Genomic DNA, 17,575 nt, shown 5'->3' with positions numbered 1-17,575 from the left:
ACCTAGACCCATATACAAATGTTTCATCATTAAAAATCACTGTTATTATAAAATTAATGAGATAGGCGAAAATGAAGAATTGGTTATTTGTAGAATGCCCTGTATAATATTTTTGTCATACATTCTTGTTCTTATGATCATGATTATTAGGACCATTAATAAACTCAGTGGCAAGAAAATTATACAACTAAACTTAAGATTAACCACATTCATGAAATAGGATTAACAGTGCTTCACTTCAAGCACTGAACTTACATCTAGACCTATCTTCAAAATTGTAGTGTTTGTTATGACTTTTCAAATTACAATATTTTTCCACACAAAATATTTTAGATAATAAAGGCAAAAATTGATATAACTTTTAAGATGTCTCACCATTTTTAATATAAATAAACAAAACGTGATGTTAAAATCACATAACTTTAATCTAAAATTATTTAAATTAATGACGAACAAACACGTTACAAACTAGTTAATTGGAAATATTTTGTAAATGAATACTGAACACTTACTATAACTTTTTTAACAAATTAATTCATCAAGACGGTGGAATGATCATTAATAAAATATTAATTGTATCTAGGTTTTGGCAGGAAATAAAATATTTTATTGTTTTTTAAATATGAGGCATAAAAGCAAATTTGGATAAGTTAACATAGTAGACTACTTCAAAAATAAATAGAAAATATAGAAGGAAAATGTATTTTCCAGATAAGCAAATAAATCAACTTTACAATTTAAAGCCTCTTAAATTAATACCTGTTGATCCACCATTTGATCCACATACCCATACAAAATCCTCGCTTTAAACTACTTTAATGCTGTATTAACACCAAAAGTTGACATAAAGCAAAACAATAACCAACCCTGTGAGTCCTTCGACCGTGTCGTCTATGGGAAGCACATGGATGCGTTTGCCATACTTAACATCAGGACAGGGCTGTACTGACACGACATCCGACAACCGCACACGGAGGTTGTTGCGCACAACACGGTTCATCCGTATCTTCTCATCAGCGCATGTGTCGTCGGACAGAACAATGCAAACTGTCTCCTTCCTCCGCTTCCCCTTCAGAAGGACTGTATCACCCCTAAACAGCTGGAGCTGATCCATTTTGGCCTGAAGTCAAAAGTCACAACATAAATAAACTAATCCAAATCCTTTAAAAACACTTAAATAGGTTTGACAAAGAAGCACACAAATTAACTGTACACCCTATATTGTCATCAAAAGTAATAACTGAATACATGGAATTGTAATGTTGCTATTAGTTCTGGCTGAAAGTTAATAAGCACCTCATCGCCTAATCAGCTGCATTACATTGTTGCTTCTCAGCTCTATAGCTGGCTAATACAATTCTGCTCTTATTGTTTAATTCAATTCAAACTCAGATATAAATAGCATCATCGTCAATAACAATATAACTATGTTATTTATATGCTAATATGAATTATACACAATTAACTGTGTTCTAAAGTAAATCAGGGAATGAAAAAGAGACACCTTTGTCAAGACAGGCACAGAAATCCTTCTGGTAGGACCAGAGCCAGGCTGTGGAGTAACCTTTTCCTACAGTAAAGCTGGAAAAAGAGGATTAGATCCTTAACCAGGAGAAAGGCCTCAGGGCTAAGACAATCTAAAACGTTTATCTCTTCTTATGTAAAAGGATAGTTAACACTCCTTGAACAAGGTAAGTCGGATATACGACTAGTATTAGGGATGTTTAGAGGACACGACCCACTTAGGAAACATCTGGTTAAGGTTGGTCTAAGCCAGACAAATGAATGCAGACTCTGCGAAGAAGCAGAAAAATATTTGACTAAACTGTCCTGCCGTATGCAAAATCAGGGGAAAAAATCTTAGGGGTGTATCTTCTCATCCCTAAGGATATCAGAGATCAGGAGCCCTCAAATCTTATAGTAAAAGCTTCAGATTCCGAGGGTCTGAATATTAAGTAAGGGAGGTACAAAGGTCCTTTCAGGACTATATGCCAAAAAATTTGTCTTTCCTTCTATAAAAATATGTAGAATTTACTTTACATATATATATGGAAACCTCAAACAGTAATAATACAGAATTCCGCAAAAAAATCCTTGATGGAAACATCATGTAGTTTAGTTGTTTTAATTAAAACTTAATATGGCTGACCAGTGTCGTTCCAGTGATAATTCTGGTGAAAAAATTTGACTCCAGATACTTGTAGCCGTACAAATGACAATAAATGGGTTGTACCATACGACCTACAATTAATTGTAAAGTATCAAACTCGCATTTCTTTAGTTGTCCTGTAATTTTTATGTAAAACAATCTTTTCTTAATGATGCAGTAAACATTTCAATAATCTGACACTCTTAACTTTCATTGGCATTGAAACAGTATTGCACTTTTTCATTAAATATTTTTAAGTATTCTAAGGAAATAATCTTTTTGCATACTGGAACAAATGTACCTTTTTTGTAACACATTCTATAGTCCATGCTGATTTAAAACTATACAGTGTACTACATCTTAGGTTTTCTACTTATATTTGTATAATTAAATTTATTAACTAATATATAAACAATTGTTTAATAGCAAAATGTAATATTACTAATTAAGATCTACTGGTTGAGATTTTACTGTGCAAATTACCTGAGACAAGGCGACGACTGAGTTGTCATCGTTAACTGCCTCCTCCACCAGGAGCCTATTGGGCTTGTCCTTCTTGCGCAGGATTGCTGTAGCCAAATCATCGGGACTGAAAAAAATTAATGTTTACTGGACTTCATTCAGAAAACAATAATTTCTTTAATTCTCTGACTGTTTCTGCTAAAAAATAAGTATGATCCTTATGACTCAAAAGTTTTAGTTACTACCCTGACATGCTAGATTTCAGCTATGGAAGGTTTCAGTATTTAAAACTTATTGTAAATAAACAAATGTTCATATCTAAGCGATATAGCTGTAGACTAAACAGCACAATCTACAGCACGATATAGCTGTAGACTAAACAGCACAATCTACAGCACGATATAGCTGTAGACTAAACAGCACAATCTACAGCACGATATAGCTGTAGACTAAACAGCACAATCTACAGCACGATATAGCTGTAGACTAAACAGCACAATCTACAGCACGATATAGCTGTAGACTAAACAGCACAATCTACAGCACCGCAAACAACAAACTAACAGTTGTCTAAACAACTAGAGATCGAACCCCCTTATTTACAAGATGAAGATAAGCTTTCTCAATTAGTCACTATTTACCACTGTTCTATGCTTGTGTAGTTAAGTGAGTATTGATTAAGCTTGAGTCAATACTCAAGTGGATATTCAATATCCAAACCTGAAGTTGTGATTTATGCCATTTTAAACCCTGTAACTGGGCGTTAGCACCATAATGGCTGGCTCGCTTTTTTAACAAAATTGTTGCTCATCTATCTTTAACTATCATCAATTAATCAATATATCTTTCTTCAATATTTTAGTAGATGAATTGCTTTAATGAAGCGACATTAATCTAGGTATAACTGTGTAGGCCTTATATTAAAACAAACACAAATCTCATAAATCTCTAAATACAATTCATAGGAAAATTCACCAAAGAGTAAAATGGATTCTTAATAAGAAACAGTTTAAGATCTTCTTAAGTTTTGGTGTGCTATTTTGTGTTTTTATTTGAAGAGGTAATTTTGAAAAAGGTTTTAACCTGCGGTAGCTTGGTGTTTTTTTTTTTTTTAATGGATTTCTAAATTTCACGTTTCCAAAACAATTAAATTCCAATTTAGAATATTGTAACCACGAGTTACTGTTAATTGTTTAATAGGTCAATTTGAAATCTTAAAATGAAGTACTGTTTGTAGAACATACAAACTATACACTATCATAAATCCCAGCTGAATAAAACTGGCCCTGGCAGCATCTCTTCATTTAAGCTTTAATATTTCCTTAACAGCTGTTTGTGCTAGGAGAATTTTGTCCAGATTTGCTCAACTAGTTGCACCATATAGACTTAAGCCAAATACAATGTGGGATTGAATAAGAGAAAAGTAGATGATTTTTTAATGTTTCTAGATTACAAAACATAACCACATATTAAGGTAAGAGAGGTTAAGTGGTAGAGAGGATTTTATAGACCTAACTTCGCCTCCAATAAAGACATTTTTCATTTCATTTCATTAAAAATATTAGTATCTTTAAAAATAAACATAAGTTAAAATTTTTATTTGACGCTAAAAAACATGTAAATATAAAAAAAATCTTAAAGAATAATTTTTGTTTCAAATGTACATTACATTATCCAGCAATGTAAAGATTTTGTTAGACTAAATCTAAAATGCACAAAAATGTTATGATCGAACTCAAATATTAAATTTAAAAGCATTTGAGTAAAAGAAGTTTTTGGGTATTTTTGAATATTGTTTGTACAAATAGTAAAATATTCCGTAAGCAAATAATTTTTGTATGCAACTATGACTGTTTGGCTTCCATTGGATGTATGGTTTCAATACATGTAAAAGAAATGTATTATAAACATAGGGGATGTTGTAGGAAGGTTTTTTAAACCCAGATCAAAGGATTAACTAAGATATACACTAAAATTCAAACACAATAGTTTTTGTGATTTGTTAGCAACTAAGAATTCTGGAGATAAAAGTATATAGTATTTGGAGATATTTTTAAAAGTGGTTTTAAGTCTGTTTTAGGTAGAGTGGCTAAAGTAAACGTTACCCTCGATTTTAACCAAATAACAACTTAACATCAACAAAAACTAGGGGACCAGGAGAGAGTTGGGTTCAAAGTGGGGATAACTAATAAGATTGGAGGGATAATAGGGCAAGGTAACCCACATGAAGAACTGCTAACTAAGAAAAAAAAAAAAAATTAACAAAAAAAAAAATAACCACCAGTAAAACCGACCCTTTACCAATTGAAACTCTTCTCTAGCTACCTGTAGGGCCAACCTGAGCCAACCATTATAACTTATTTGCTGCCACAACTTCCTTAAATAATTTTTAATCACTCTAAATGGTCCATTTCTACTTTAGTATACGCTATAGGAGGAGTTCTGAATGGTTTTTAGGACAAAAAAACTGGGTGTCTCTAAACTGAATAAATACTTAATAACAACGAAAGGCTAGATCTAGTGCGGTTACAAGTACATGACTTTCTTGCTGAAATGTCACTAACCCAGAATGCTAAAACAACACAATATTTGTTTGGTTGGTCTTCAAGACAATGAGGTAGAGTCGCCAATCACCAAACGACGATATACCCATATAGTCACTGTGATATAGCCTACATTTATATAACATATTTACCTTTACAAATTTGTTTGAAATAGCAGTTTTTATCAATATTCAATAACATACTGGATTTTGATTGTAACACTGTGTAGGGTACTTTGGGATTATACCGACCACACCCAGACATGAATCGTTATTTCACATTTTGCTTCTACTGATTACTAGATTAGTGTAGAACAATATTTTGTCAATATAAAACAGGAATTGTCTTATCGCAAACCCCTCCCCATCCTCAGACAGAGGTCAAAGTCGAGCGGTCTAGTAGATAACGTGATTGCAGAGTCTCGCCACCCGTTCAGCTGGTGCGTCGCTTTGTTGTACTTCCGTGTTTTACCCCTACATTTCTCCAAACACAAAATTCAATAAAAACAAACATTACCAAACAAAAACTAAACTCTTTATTGAAAAAAACACTCAAAAATTGTTTTTATTCTTGATTACACTCCACCACCCAAAATGTGAGTGCCTCCGGCCGTCAGCACGGGCTTCGGCACCGCGGTGCTGCCCCGCGCTGATGTCAACGAAAGAAAAACATCCCTCGAGATAGTACCTATCAGTAAAATACCAAATTCTAGAGGGGCTGATCAGAAATATAAATTGAATTGTAATGGAAAGACAATTATGTACCGTGCAAAAAAACTTAAATAATCATGTGATGCCATGCGGCCTGCCGTAATCGGGATTCTTGAGAAAGATAAGATAACAGCGACAACAATACCTGGCGACTACAATGCTTGTAATTTTGTAATTAAAAAGTAGTTTTTTCGTTCTATCATGTTTGTTTCTATAAATTTATATTTTTGTGTTCTTCGTACTGGTGTGGTCGGTATAATCCCAAAGTACTCAGTGTAGTAATAAAACAAAAATTCTCAAAAAGCAATATAATATTATTATGCTTTAGCTTTAGAAAGTTGCTTAATTAAGGTCAAAGTCTATGATTTTGAACATGGTATTGATTAGATAACCACCATCAAGTCATGCTGATCTACAAGTGTCTCTCTCCCAAGAAACACCTTTGCTTATAAAATTGTTTCAAAGAAATGAACTCAATGTTGTACTCAGCTTTCTTTCATATTATGAATAATAGAGATCTACCTAGAGTAGATGAGCCTAACTATGATGCTGTTCTAACATTCTGACCACTTCTTCAACAGTGCAATAGATTGTTTAAATTTTACTATAAAGGCAATCAGCAGCTTTCTGTTCATAGATTGTTTAAATTTTACTATAAAGGCAATCAGCAGCTTTCTGTTCATGAATCAATCATTGGAACACAGAGCCAATCTCAACTTATGCAATATAAGCTAAATAAGCATCACCGCCATTGAGGATAAATTGTTTAAATTTTACTATAAAGGCAATCAGCAGCTTTCTGTTCATGAATCAATCATTGGAACACAGAGCCAATCTCAACTTATGCAATATATGCTAAATAAGCATCACCGCCATTGAGGATAAAGTTTGGGGTTCTTTGTGACTCCATTTCCAACTACTGTCTTAGCATATGTTATTACAAAGGAAAATGCAAAAAAGAGAATGCCCAATATAGAGTTGAAATTTAAGAAAACAGTGTTGGCTACTCAGTCGTACAAATCTGCTGATAAGTTGCAATGACATACCAAAAGGTTAACATGTCTTCATGTACAATTTTTTTCTGATATAAGATTAGTGAGAAATTGATATACAAACAGAACATTTTTCAAGAGAACTGTAAAATGAGACAACCAGAACTGGGTGTCAACAATAATTGCGTTGAACGGATTGCCACCTCGCATTGCCACAACAGTGGGTATTATTTGTAGGGAAACAAGTGAGATTTCTTGTTAGAGTACCTAACACGTTAATGGAGCAAATTGCCCTGCTTATTAAACCAAGCAGCACTATTATAACTGGAAGGGGTATAAAACTCGCAAATTGGAGGATGCTGGTTTTACTCATTACACAGTAAATCGTAAAAACAACTTCTTGGACCAAGAGACCGGCGCAAGCACACAGCAAGTCGAAAGGACGTGGGGTTAGCTAAATGGTGAAACTAAAGACATCATGGTACAGCACGGCACTACCTCGATTCTCACCTAGCTGAGTACATGTGGCGGTTGGAGGTAGCAGCAGAGTACAGCAGAAATTCATTCGACGCAATTCTTGCCAACAATGTCCAGTTCTGGTCATCCCAGTAAAGCGGCACACCTTAAATATTGTAAGTTTGTATTTTGGTCAATAAAGTTGTTTCAGTTTGGTTACATTATCTATATTTTCAGAAATAATAGAGTGTGGTATTTTCATAGTACAACCCATCCTTCATACGCAATTCAACAACACGATTAGATAGACCACACAAGAACGCAGTGGACAGAGTAGTACGATGCCACGAATGCCCGTCCAGCAGATACTGACAGGCACCGCCGTCAGTGAGGCGGGCGGGCCTCCGGGTGGAGTCTCGTTGGCTGTGGGCGGGGTCTTGTAGGGAGTGTTGTGTGAGTAAACAATGTTTGAGTTGTATTCATTAGAGATGGTTCTATATAGGCTAGTTTTTAAACAAACACAACTAAATACACCCATTTTCAGAAATAATAGGTGTAGTTGGTATAATACCAAAGTTTTATGGGACGAAAATGGTCAAAATATTGAATTTTAGAATATTAACCCTGGAACTGGCCATCATTTTTCCCAAAATGGCAGGCACTTTTTGGTGATTTTGTAAGGGTTTTGTGTTTTAATCACTGCTCATCTATTTTTTAAGATACAAACATTTTAAAAGCATCAATGTCTTTAGGAATAAATGTAGTTTCTTAAAAAAATATTAAATATTGAATCATTTCAATTTATTTTTATTTTTTTACTGATTAACATAAAAGTATTAGTAAAGAATAAATGTTTCTCAAATGTATAGCAAGCACCCTCTCAGGTAATATGAAATTTTTTAGAATAATCTAAAATATACAAAAGTTTGCTTATATATCTGAATTACAAATTACAAAAAAATATTTAGGTAAAAGAAGTTTATTGGTACTTTTGAATAATACATCTAAAAAACTACAAAATCTGAAAAAAGTTTGTATAGCACTATTATGTATACCATTGTGACATTTTGGAATCTATTGGATGAACAAATATTTTTTCTAAGAGATGTATGTAGAAGAGAAAAATATGATATTTATAGAAGTTTGCATTGTATAAGATATTTTTATATGGCAACAAACTTTTTTTTAATTTTTACAAAAGTCAAAATTGTGAAATAAATGCCAAACATTTTTAGCTAACAATTTTCTTTTCATCCAAAAATTATTTATATAGATAGTACATTTATTGAAGTTTACAAAAATGTACAACAATGTATTTTATCTCTATTATTTTTTTGTTAAAATAATAAAACAAGCGATGGTCATAGAAATAAAACGCTAATACCTTCAGAAAAAGTAAAAAAAAAAATACTGTCTAAAATACATGAATATGCTTTTATAATAAATACATTATGTTTAAATTAACACTCATTATGAAATAACTATAAATTGCCAACCAAATAATAAAACACTGAACCTGAAGCGTATAACATGCTTACTTTCAGTTTCACAAACATCCAACCTATTCACTAAAACTTAACCTAACCTCTACATTTTTCACTTCACTAATTAAAAAAAAACACTAAACAAACTTTTATTTATACACACTAAATAACGAAAAGTCTAAAATATCCAAATAAATAGCAAGCAATACACTAATACCGGCAATGGCGTAATAATAACAGAGAAATCAACATGGCAACCAAGCGATGCGTTGTTCTTATCTACTGGCTGAGTCGGTGATTGCGCAACAGAACAAAAATAAAAATACTAGTTCATAGTCTTCGTTGACGATACTGTTGCTTAGAGTAATTCGTCTTCTTTGTTTTGATATGATTTTCACTATTTCCAGACAACAATAAAGTAACAAAAATAATAAAATTTAATGAAGCTATTTTCGACGCATTAGGCATTTTGGAAATTTACACAACATGAGCTTTTCAAACGCTTATTTTATAAACATTTATTTTCCTACTGGCTATTGAAAAGATGTTTCTGAAAGCCAAGAATTCACTGTTTTCAATGACGACACTTACGATCGTGTAGAACGTAAACTCACGATAGGGAATTTTGACAAACACGCAGTAATTTTAGCGTGTTCGGAAATTACGCAAACAAATGGCAATCGGAAATGTGAACATCCAAATTTATAATTTTATAATGAAAGATTTAACGTAACTTTAGATCGTTTTATGATATAGTATGAAACCTTGGATCTTTATCTTTAGATTTACGTATGTTTTACTTCAAACAAAGTAAAAATAGGCTTGCTGTGAGAGATCATATTACGACATAGTTAATGCGTCGAAAATAGCTTAGTGCCATTTTGAAACTGTAGTTAATGCGTCGATAATCGCTTAAAGCCAGTTGCAGAGTTAAAAGTGGAACTTTTTTTACAAAGATAGCAGGAAGTTATGGTTAGGTAAATTTATAATATTTGTTTGCTTTATCAATTTGCATTTATTTTATTTGGTCAAAATTCCCCAGATTTCAGCATTAGTGGTAAGTGTAAACTTAACAGCCAGAGTGGCAAAATACGAGTTTCGCTTTATTAATCTATTGCTATTGTCCTCCTGAACTAAACAATATAAGGTTTCAATGGGTGGAAATGACAAATAACGAAGTTATCGAACATTAAAAGTGGAACTACTTTTTTCACACTGAGTAATAATTTCATTGTTCTACGAGGGTCACATGGTTTTGTTATGATCCTAAGTCAACCTCATATTGGTTGCTGCTGAAGTCAGCTGTTATGCCATCTTTGGATACATAAAATGACAATAATGCTGAAATCAGGAAAATTTGACCCAAACAAAGACATGTTTGTTAAGGGGATTCACCACTGAAAATAATGAAAAATTATGAAATTTTCAAAAAAAGTTTTTTTGTCATATTTTGTCATTTGGGACCTACTGAACAAAAACATAGTATCCTAAGACCTATATTTTAACCCTAAGTATGAAAAATAACGTTTTTTTGCAAGCGCGTTAATGTCCAAAATTTCACATTTTTACTAGATACCTTATTTTGTACTAAAAACATCATAATTTCTTTTATATATTTCATTATAAATATGTAAACCAGATATTTAAATCTAGTGTAATACGCATATCAATCATTGTACTGTTTTATTTTCATTACTCTATGCTGAAGAAGAAGAAGTAGTAATAGAAATAGTAATAGGAAAAAAACGCTGCCAAGATTGCCAAGCGCTTCGACAATAAAAGACTAGCACTGGCACAGAAACGCAAAAAGATGAAATTCACAGAGTACAGAAGGAAGTAGGACATGCACAGCTTGAGGAAGAAACCAGGAAAATAGAAGCGGAGGGGAAAACATATGGTGCCGGTGACTTTTGAACGTCACCGACCGAACTCTGTTTTATTTTACAATGTATATATATGTATATTTTATTGAACACTGACATAATAATATAACCTAATATTGATATATAATACAACCTTTTGACCTAATATATTGTGTAAATTTATTTCAGAACCATAAACTAAAAAAATATACGTGATATATTAGTGTTGAACCTACGTTTACTTTCTATCGCAGTTTTCCGAAAGTTTGAATTTCGATAAATTTTCAGACAAAAATCGATATATCTTGGGAACTAATTGAGATAGTAAGTTCATATTTTTACCACATATTAAGTAGATTTTTTTCTAAATATATAGGTAGAATTAAATTTTTAGGTATATATGATGAATAAAAACATAATTTTATATATATGCATGTTTTTTTAAAAAAATGTCTAAAGTTTACTAAATTATTTTATTAAAACGACTAATGTTACCATGATAAATCTACCTAAATATTTAGATTAGATCCATATCTTCAAAATTAGACCATGAGTAGTGCAATATGTTGGATAGTTTCTTAGATATATCAATTTGAAATATGGTCTGAAAAACGCGAAAAACCCCCGTTTTTATTCACTGTAGGCTGTATGTGGCAACTTTTTGGCCGTTTTATATTTTTGTATTTTTTGTTAGCCTACTACACACAAGAAAAGAAATGGTTAAGCTATTTTTATTGTGTATTTAAAAAAAAGTATGTTTTCAGTGGTGAATCCCCTTAATTTGGGCCTTCTAAGAATAAAAGTCCCATATCAGCTTGACACAAATCCCTTCGGCCATCAGTGCAGGGAGCTCCCACTCTGATGGCGAAATATGAGAAACATCCCTCGAGATAGTACCTATCAGTAACTAGACCTAATCAGATTCTAAATGGTCTGATCACGAATACCTCCGGCCATTATTGCTTTATAGGAAATGTAACTTGAAATTCATCGGTCATAACTTCCTACTATCTAACAAGAAACGTAGTTCCTCTTTTAAAGATCTAAAACTCATTATTTGTCATTTTCATACCGTAAAACCTTATATTGTTTTGTTCAGTAGGACAATTGCATGAAATAGGTTAATATCGTGAATATTGTTTGGATAAAAAATAAATTTGAAAATAATGCATACAAATTGCATCAAAATTTCAACAAACCAAATAGTGTTTAAAATAGGATAGCTCTTCTCAATTTAAAGTAACACAAGATTTTAACAACTAACTCATAACTCTTACTTGAAAAAACACAAAGACCAAATTAATTTCCTAATATTTTAACTGCTCATATAATCCACAACCAAAACACATAAGCTTAAATAACTTTCAAAGATCAAATGTTGTATTCTCAAGAGTATCAATATTTACTATTCGATTGTCGTGGTAGGCTAGCCGCTTATTAAACTGCAGCCTAACAATTTATAAAAATAGTTTTTTAATAAATTGTTAATATATTTCAATAATTTCAAAGGTTTAACCCTCCGAGTGGTGAAAGACGCTGCAGCGTCTATTTATTTTCTATTACCAGTGGCAAAGACGCTGCAGCGTCTATTTATGTAAGCCTTTTTTGTTAAGCGGTTTATAAAAACATTCCGCGACGTATCCACACTAAAGTGGTATGGATAGAAAGAACAGATTCCAAACTTTAATTTCATATAGTATTATATTGTACTGGCTATACGTTTTGTTTACTGTATGTCGATTTTAAACGCCTTTGGCGAGTCGCGTTGATAGAACACTCGTGGCTTGTGGACAGTGGCCGTAGTCCGCCAACAGTGTTGTTTGTTTGGTTCTGTTCGCGTTCTGTTGTTTCTAACAATTAAAATGGATAGTGCTTTACGTTCTAGTGATATTAGGGAACTTGTAGCAGATGAAGAATTAAGTGATGTAAGTGTTAATGATTTAGAAACTGATAATTTCCCCGACGACGTTAGCCTAGAGGACTTCTCATCCGGAAGCGATGAGGTTCATGTGCCTAACCAAGACGATGTTGACACTTCTGATGATGAAAACCAGAGAATTGATGTGAGTGGTAATAATAATTCTAGGCCTAGCACACCTCAGCCTACATGGATGCGAGCTTATCCTCCTGAACCACCGATTGACATTTCAACTGATTTCACAGTTAGGAATCCAGGTGTTCGAAATTGCCCACCTCGAAATAGCGCTCATATACAATATTTCTTTTTGTTTTTCACTACCGCTGTGTGGCAAACAATTGTCAGAGAAACTAATGAATATGCTAGAAAATTAATTGAAAAGAAAAGAAGATCTGGTGAAATGAAAACCTTTTCAAGGTTACAGGCATGGGTTGATGTAACAGTTTCGGAATTGAAAAAATATTTTGCTCTATTTATAAATATGGGATTAGTAAGTAAGAACAATTTATCAGACTACTGGTCTACTAGACCTAATCTTAGAACTCCATTCTTCCCTGAAACAATGCCCCTGAAAAGATTTCAGGCAATAAGTTCAGCTCTCCATCTGACATCAGAAACTAGTGTACGCCGAGGCCAGCCTGGGTATGGCCCCTGGGTTAAAATTAGGTTTATACTTGATCACTTTAATTTTGTCTCTAAGCATCACTTTGTACCTACACAAAATATTAGCATTGATGAGAGCTTAGTGGGTATGAAAAATAGATGTACAGTAGAGTCCCGTTAATCCGACCTAATTGGGACCGAGCCCTATTCGGATTATGTGATTGTTCGGATTAGCCAGAATTACAGAAAAATACGGTTTTAAACTTGAGAACGGTATATTTTGTTATAGAATTATCAACATTGTTTATTAAGTTAAAACATGTTTTCTGACTGTTGCATTGTATTTCTTGACAAATAAACGTGTTTGCGAATACTAAGCACATTTACCGTGTGAGAGTTCTATTGTTAAGCAATGTGAGCGTACTGGATATTGTACGGGTCCACGCGTTCAATAGTTGTACGAAACTACGCGTCATCCAATAGACTCTCTTTAATGCAACAGAAGACAATAACTGAATTTATGTCTTTTAACAATTAATATTGTACTCAATAATAATATCAGTACTGTACGTCCAATTTTTGTTTGATTTCATTTCTTAATACACTAATTTAACTCATACTTAACCTATAAGTTTCAATTTGGTACAGTATTTAACTTCATTATTTATGTACTGTACTGTACACAATTTGTCTTAATAAAATACTGTATGTCTATTTAATTAAAGTTTTCTTTGTTTATGTACGAAATGATGCACCCATTTTCATTTTTTATGTAATTAGTTCCTATAACTGTTCATTATTGTTATAAATAATTCCTCCTGGACCTGTTCGGATTAACCGACGTTCGGATTACACGTGTTCGGATTAGCGGGACTCCACTGTACATTCATACAGTACATGCCCAACAAAAAGCACAAACAATTCGGTATAAAAAAATTTGAAGCATGTTAAAGCCAAACAAGCTATGTCATCCACATAGAGCTCTACACTGGCAAGGATTACTTGGAGAACAGACCTGAACCATTTGTTCATAAAGTTGTACTAGAAATTCTAGAAAAAAGCCAATTGCTAAACAAAGGTTATCATATTTTTACTGATAACTTTTACACAAAACCCGATTTAGCTGAAACATTGTTGGAAAGAAAAACTTTCATGACAGGTACAGTAAATAAAAATTCTAAAAGCTTTTCAAAAAACCTTGTAGCCCACAAACTAAACAAAGGAGAGAGTATTTAAGCCCTACTACAGAAAAAATAAATTACTGGCTATTGGATTCAAACAAAAAGTAAAAGGCAAAAATGTCTACTTGCTTTCGACTGCATGTCATGCGGAGGATGTGAATGTGAGAAGCAGAAAAGGGATCTGTACAAAAAAGCCACTAGTAATAAACCAATATAATCTGTATATGGGAGGTGTGGACACTAGTGACAAGTCTATATATCATGTTTCTTGCTCCAGGACAACATCAAAGTATTGGAAAAGACTGTTCACAAACATTCTCGACTTGTGCCTCCTGAATTCTTATGTAATTTATTCAAAAAACACTGTCAAACCTATGGCCAGAAAGGAATATCAGTCTGATATTGTAAATTCACTGGTTGAAGCAAACAAACAATTGTGAAGCCTGCAATTGTGGAGTTCACAGAGAGTGCTTTCCCTACTTGGAACATTATTGGAGACCTCTAAGGCCTGGAAGAAAGAGGAAGAAAGAAGATGGCTCAGATACAGACTAAAATGTCATAAAAACTGGTGTACATAATAGTTTTTATGTAATTAGTGTTAGTGTATTTTTTTTAGTCAATTTAAACTGTGTGTTTTTCAAATTAAAATTAAATTTAGAAAAAACTGCTATCAAGAATAGTTGATTTTAGCTATTTTTTAATTTCATAATTGAAGCCAAACATAAAAATTAAAATTTTCAAAAAAATATTTTGGTTTTTCAACTCATCTACTTTTTAACTAATCCAAGGTAAGTAAATTATTTTAACATTGTTACATTGTGTGTTTTGTGCAGTTTAATTTGATATATAATATGTCATATTTGTATAATTTTTTGACCTAAAAAGTATGTATATATTGATACAATACAAAATAGGAGAAAAAGTCCCGAAACTTAGAGAAAAAGTAGTTGCCACTGGGAGGGTTAAAACCAGGAGAACTACTTTGTTATTTGGAACACCTATTACGTAATTTGATCTGACAATTTGATGTTTTAAGTACTTGTAAATAGTAATGAACATTGACGATTCGATTGTGTTGGTGACCGCTTATTATACTGTAGCCGTTATAAATAAAATAAATTAAAATATAAAACGCTTAAATCATTGAAAGAATTTGAATATCCATAGCAATTGGGCTATTCCTCAACTGTAATAGATGGTTGAATTATATAAGTCTATCTTGATTAAGGTCATATGAAATCCTAGCTAGTGAAACTTGACCATTCTGTGAAACTATGGTAGAGCAAGTTAAATACTTGAAAACTTAATATTATCTTTAATGTTATAGTCTAGCCTAGGCTATATTTATTATTTAACTTAGGCTGGCTGATCTCACCAGGTACATGATACAGATAATAAGTATCCTAATCTTAATCTTAAATTAAAGACCCTAGACATTTAACAACCCATAGTTGCCCTAGGCCTTTTAGGAAAATATACCAAAGTATAGAATACACTTTATTCTATATGATTATACATTAGATCGTATTAAATAAACATCTAAAACTATCAGCACTCCTCAATTTCAAAACAAAATATGTGATAGAATAAGACGAGCTGAAACAAAGAAATTGTACAATGCTACAATCGCAACACCACAATGACAATGTACTTTTGAAGGAACAGAGCCATTCTCCGAGATAAAAATAATTTACTTTATAACGTATTAATACAAATTACAAGCTAATAAGAAACTATATCAACTGCTAATAGATAAATTTGTACTTACTTCTTCGTCTCAGCCATTATAAAAGGCTAAAGGTAAATTAATAGAAACAATTAACTTTGTCCAACAGTATCACCTTCTTCCAAACTCGCGTTGCTCTAAAGTCCCAATCTCGTCCACAGACCACGACCGTATAGCTGATTCGTGGTAGGTCGGTGACTCGCACTTCGTACTACGGTATACATACTTGAAATTTGACAACGTTGCCAAAAGGGAGAACTCATAGAGCAACGTTGCCAAACTCACGATGAGCTGGATACGGTTAGTCAAAGACCAAACAATATAAACACTTTCCATAGTATAATAATCGTAGGTGGTACAGTATCAATATTATGTTAATAAAATAACAAAATCTTTTCAGAATTACACTCATAATATATTTACCAACTGCGAGTGATATTTTCCAATAAGATAATAGTATATAAGTATATAATAATATATATATTCCGTACTTACTGCTTTTTTTCACATGATGCTCAAACTTTTGAGTCGTTCATATGCTCATCAACGTTTCATAAAAAAAAGGCTGTACAGTTATAGAATTATAATTTAGGAAGACAAGGAGTCGAGTCGTTGTAAGTTATTATTTGTTGTTTCAAAATATTATTTCGTCACTTATCAGTGACATTATCTAAAACAAGTATACAAATTAAAAATGTCCAAAATTAAATATAACAAAAATAATTCATTAGCCTTTTAGCAATAAAGAAATTTTTAAACATCATTGTGATAGACATTACATTTGAAAAATAGGAATGAAAAAGTAAAATAAAATTGATTAATCGCTTAGAACATTGGGCTAAAGAAAATGAAATTTATAATTTTTAAAATGTTAGTCTTGAAAAATAGAAACAATAAAAGAAATTTCAAAATAAACTAATTTGGACCTATGTAGTGTTGAAAAATTGTCATTACTAGCAAAATGTGACTGCTGAAATTGACAAATTATTACGAGAAACTATGATAAACGTGTTAAAAATAGACTTAGTTTTAGAAGTTCTAAATAAGATTAACTGTGAACTGTTCAAAACTATTAGACAAACTTTAGGTTTTATACCAAATTATTGGAAAGAAAATATACATTTAAAATTGTTAGAAAGTATTTCCAAATAACTGGAAAATTTTGAGACGCTGTACAATATGATTTTAACTTTATGAAATCTCCAAAACATCCTTGTTTTCTGCTATAATGTGTCAAACTACAACACTCATGGCATTGAATTCTGGAAACACATTGTTAGTTTTTACCTAAGTGATAGTAACAGGAAATACAAATTTGCCCTTAAAGTAAAAAAGAAGGCAATATATTTGCCACAAATTTCAAAAACGAAGGCGGTAACTGCAGGTCGTGTTTTCAGCTTTACAGTAGCCACGGAAATTATTGCAATTGGAAGAATGTTGTCAGAAGCTTATGCGACTGCAGGCTTTTGGTTAAAAATAATCAACTTGT

General features: G+C 32.3%; 1 protein-coding gene across 2 annotated transcripts in view; it reads right to left on the bottom strand.

Moving 5' to 3' along the window:
* Positions 1-16,285, bottom strand: part of LOC124355050 (transitional endoplasmic reticulum ATPase TER94-like) — a 38,986-nt gene extending 22,701 nt beyond the window's left edge. For both annotated transcript variants that reach the window (XM_046805960.1, XM_046805961.1), the window contains exons 1-3: positions 16,129-16,285; positions 2,633-2,738; positions 867-1,120 (exon numbers count right to left, since the gene is read on the bottom strand). In XM_046805960.1, the coding sequence (XP_046661916.1) occupies positions 867-1,120; positions 2,633-2,738; positions 16,129-16,145 (377 nt within the window). In that variant the 5' untranslated portion in view covers positions 16,146-16,285. The remainder of the gene's footprint in view (positions 1-866; positions 1,121-2,632; positions 2,739-16,128) is intronic.
* Positions 16,286-17,575: the final 1,290 nt, after the last annotated feature.

Source organism: Homalodisca vitripennis, chromosome 2, assembly GCF_021130785.1.
Source record: "Homalodisca vitripennis isolate AUS2020 chromosome 2, UT_GWSS_2.1, whole genome shotgun sequence".
Classification (NCBI taxonomy): Eukaryota; Metazoa; Arthropoda; class Insecta; order Hemiptera; family Cicadellidae; genus Homalodisca; species Homalodisca vitripennis.
Note: the sequence above shows the minus strand (reverse complement) of the source record. Positions and strands in the feature narration are given on the sequence as shown.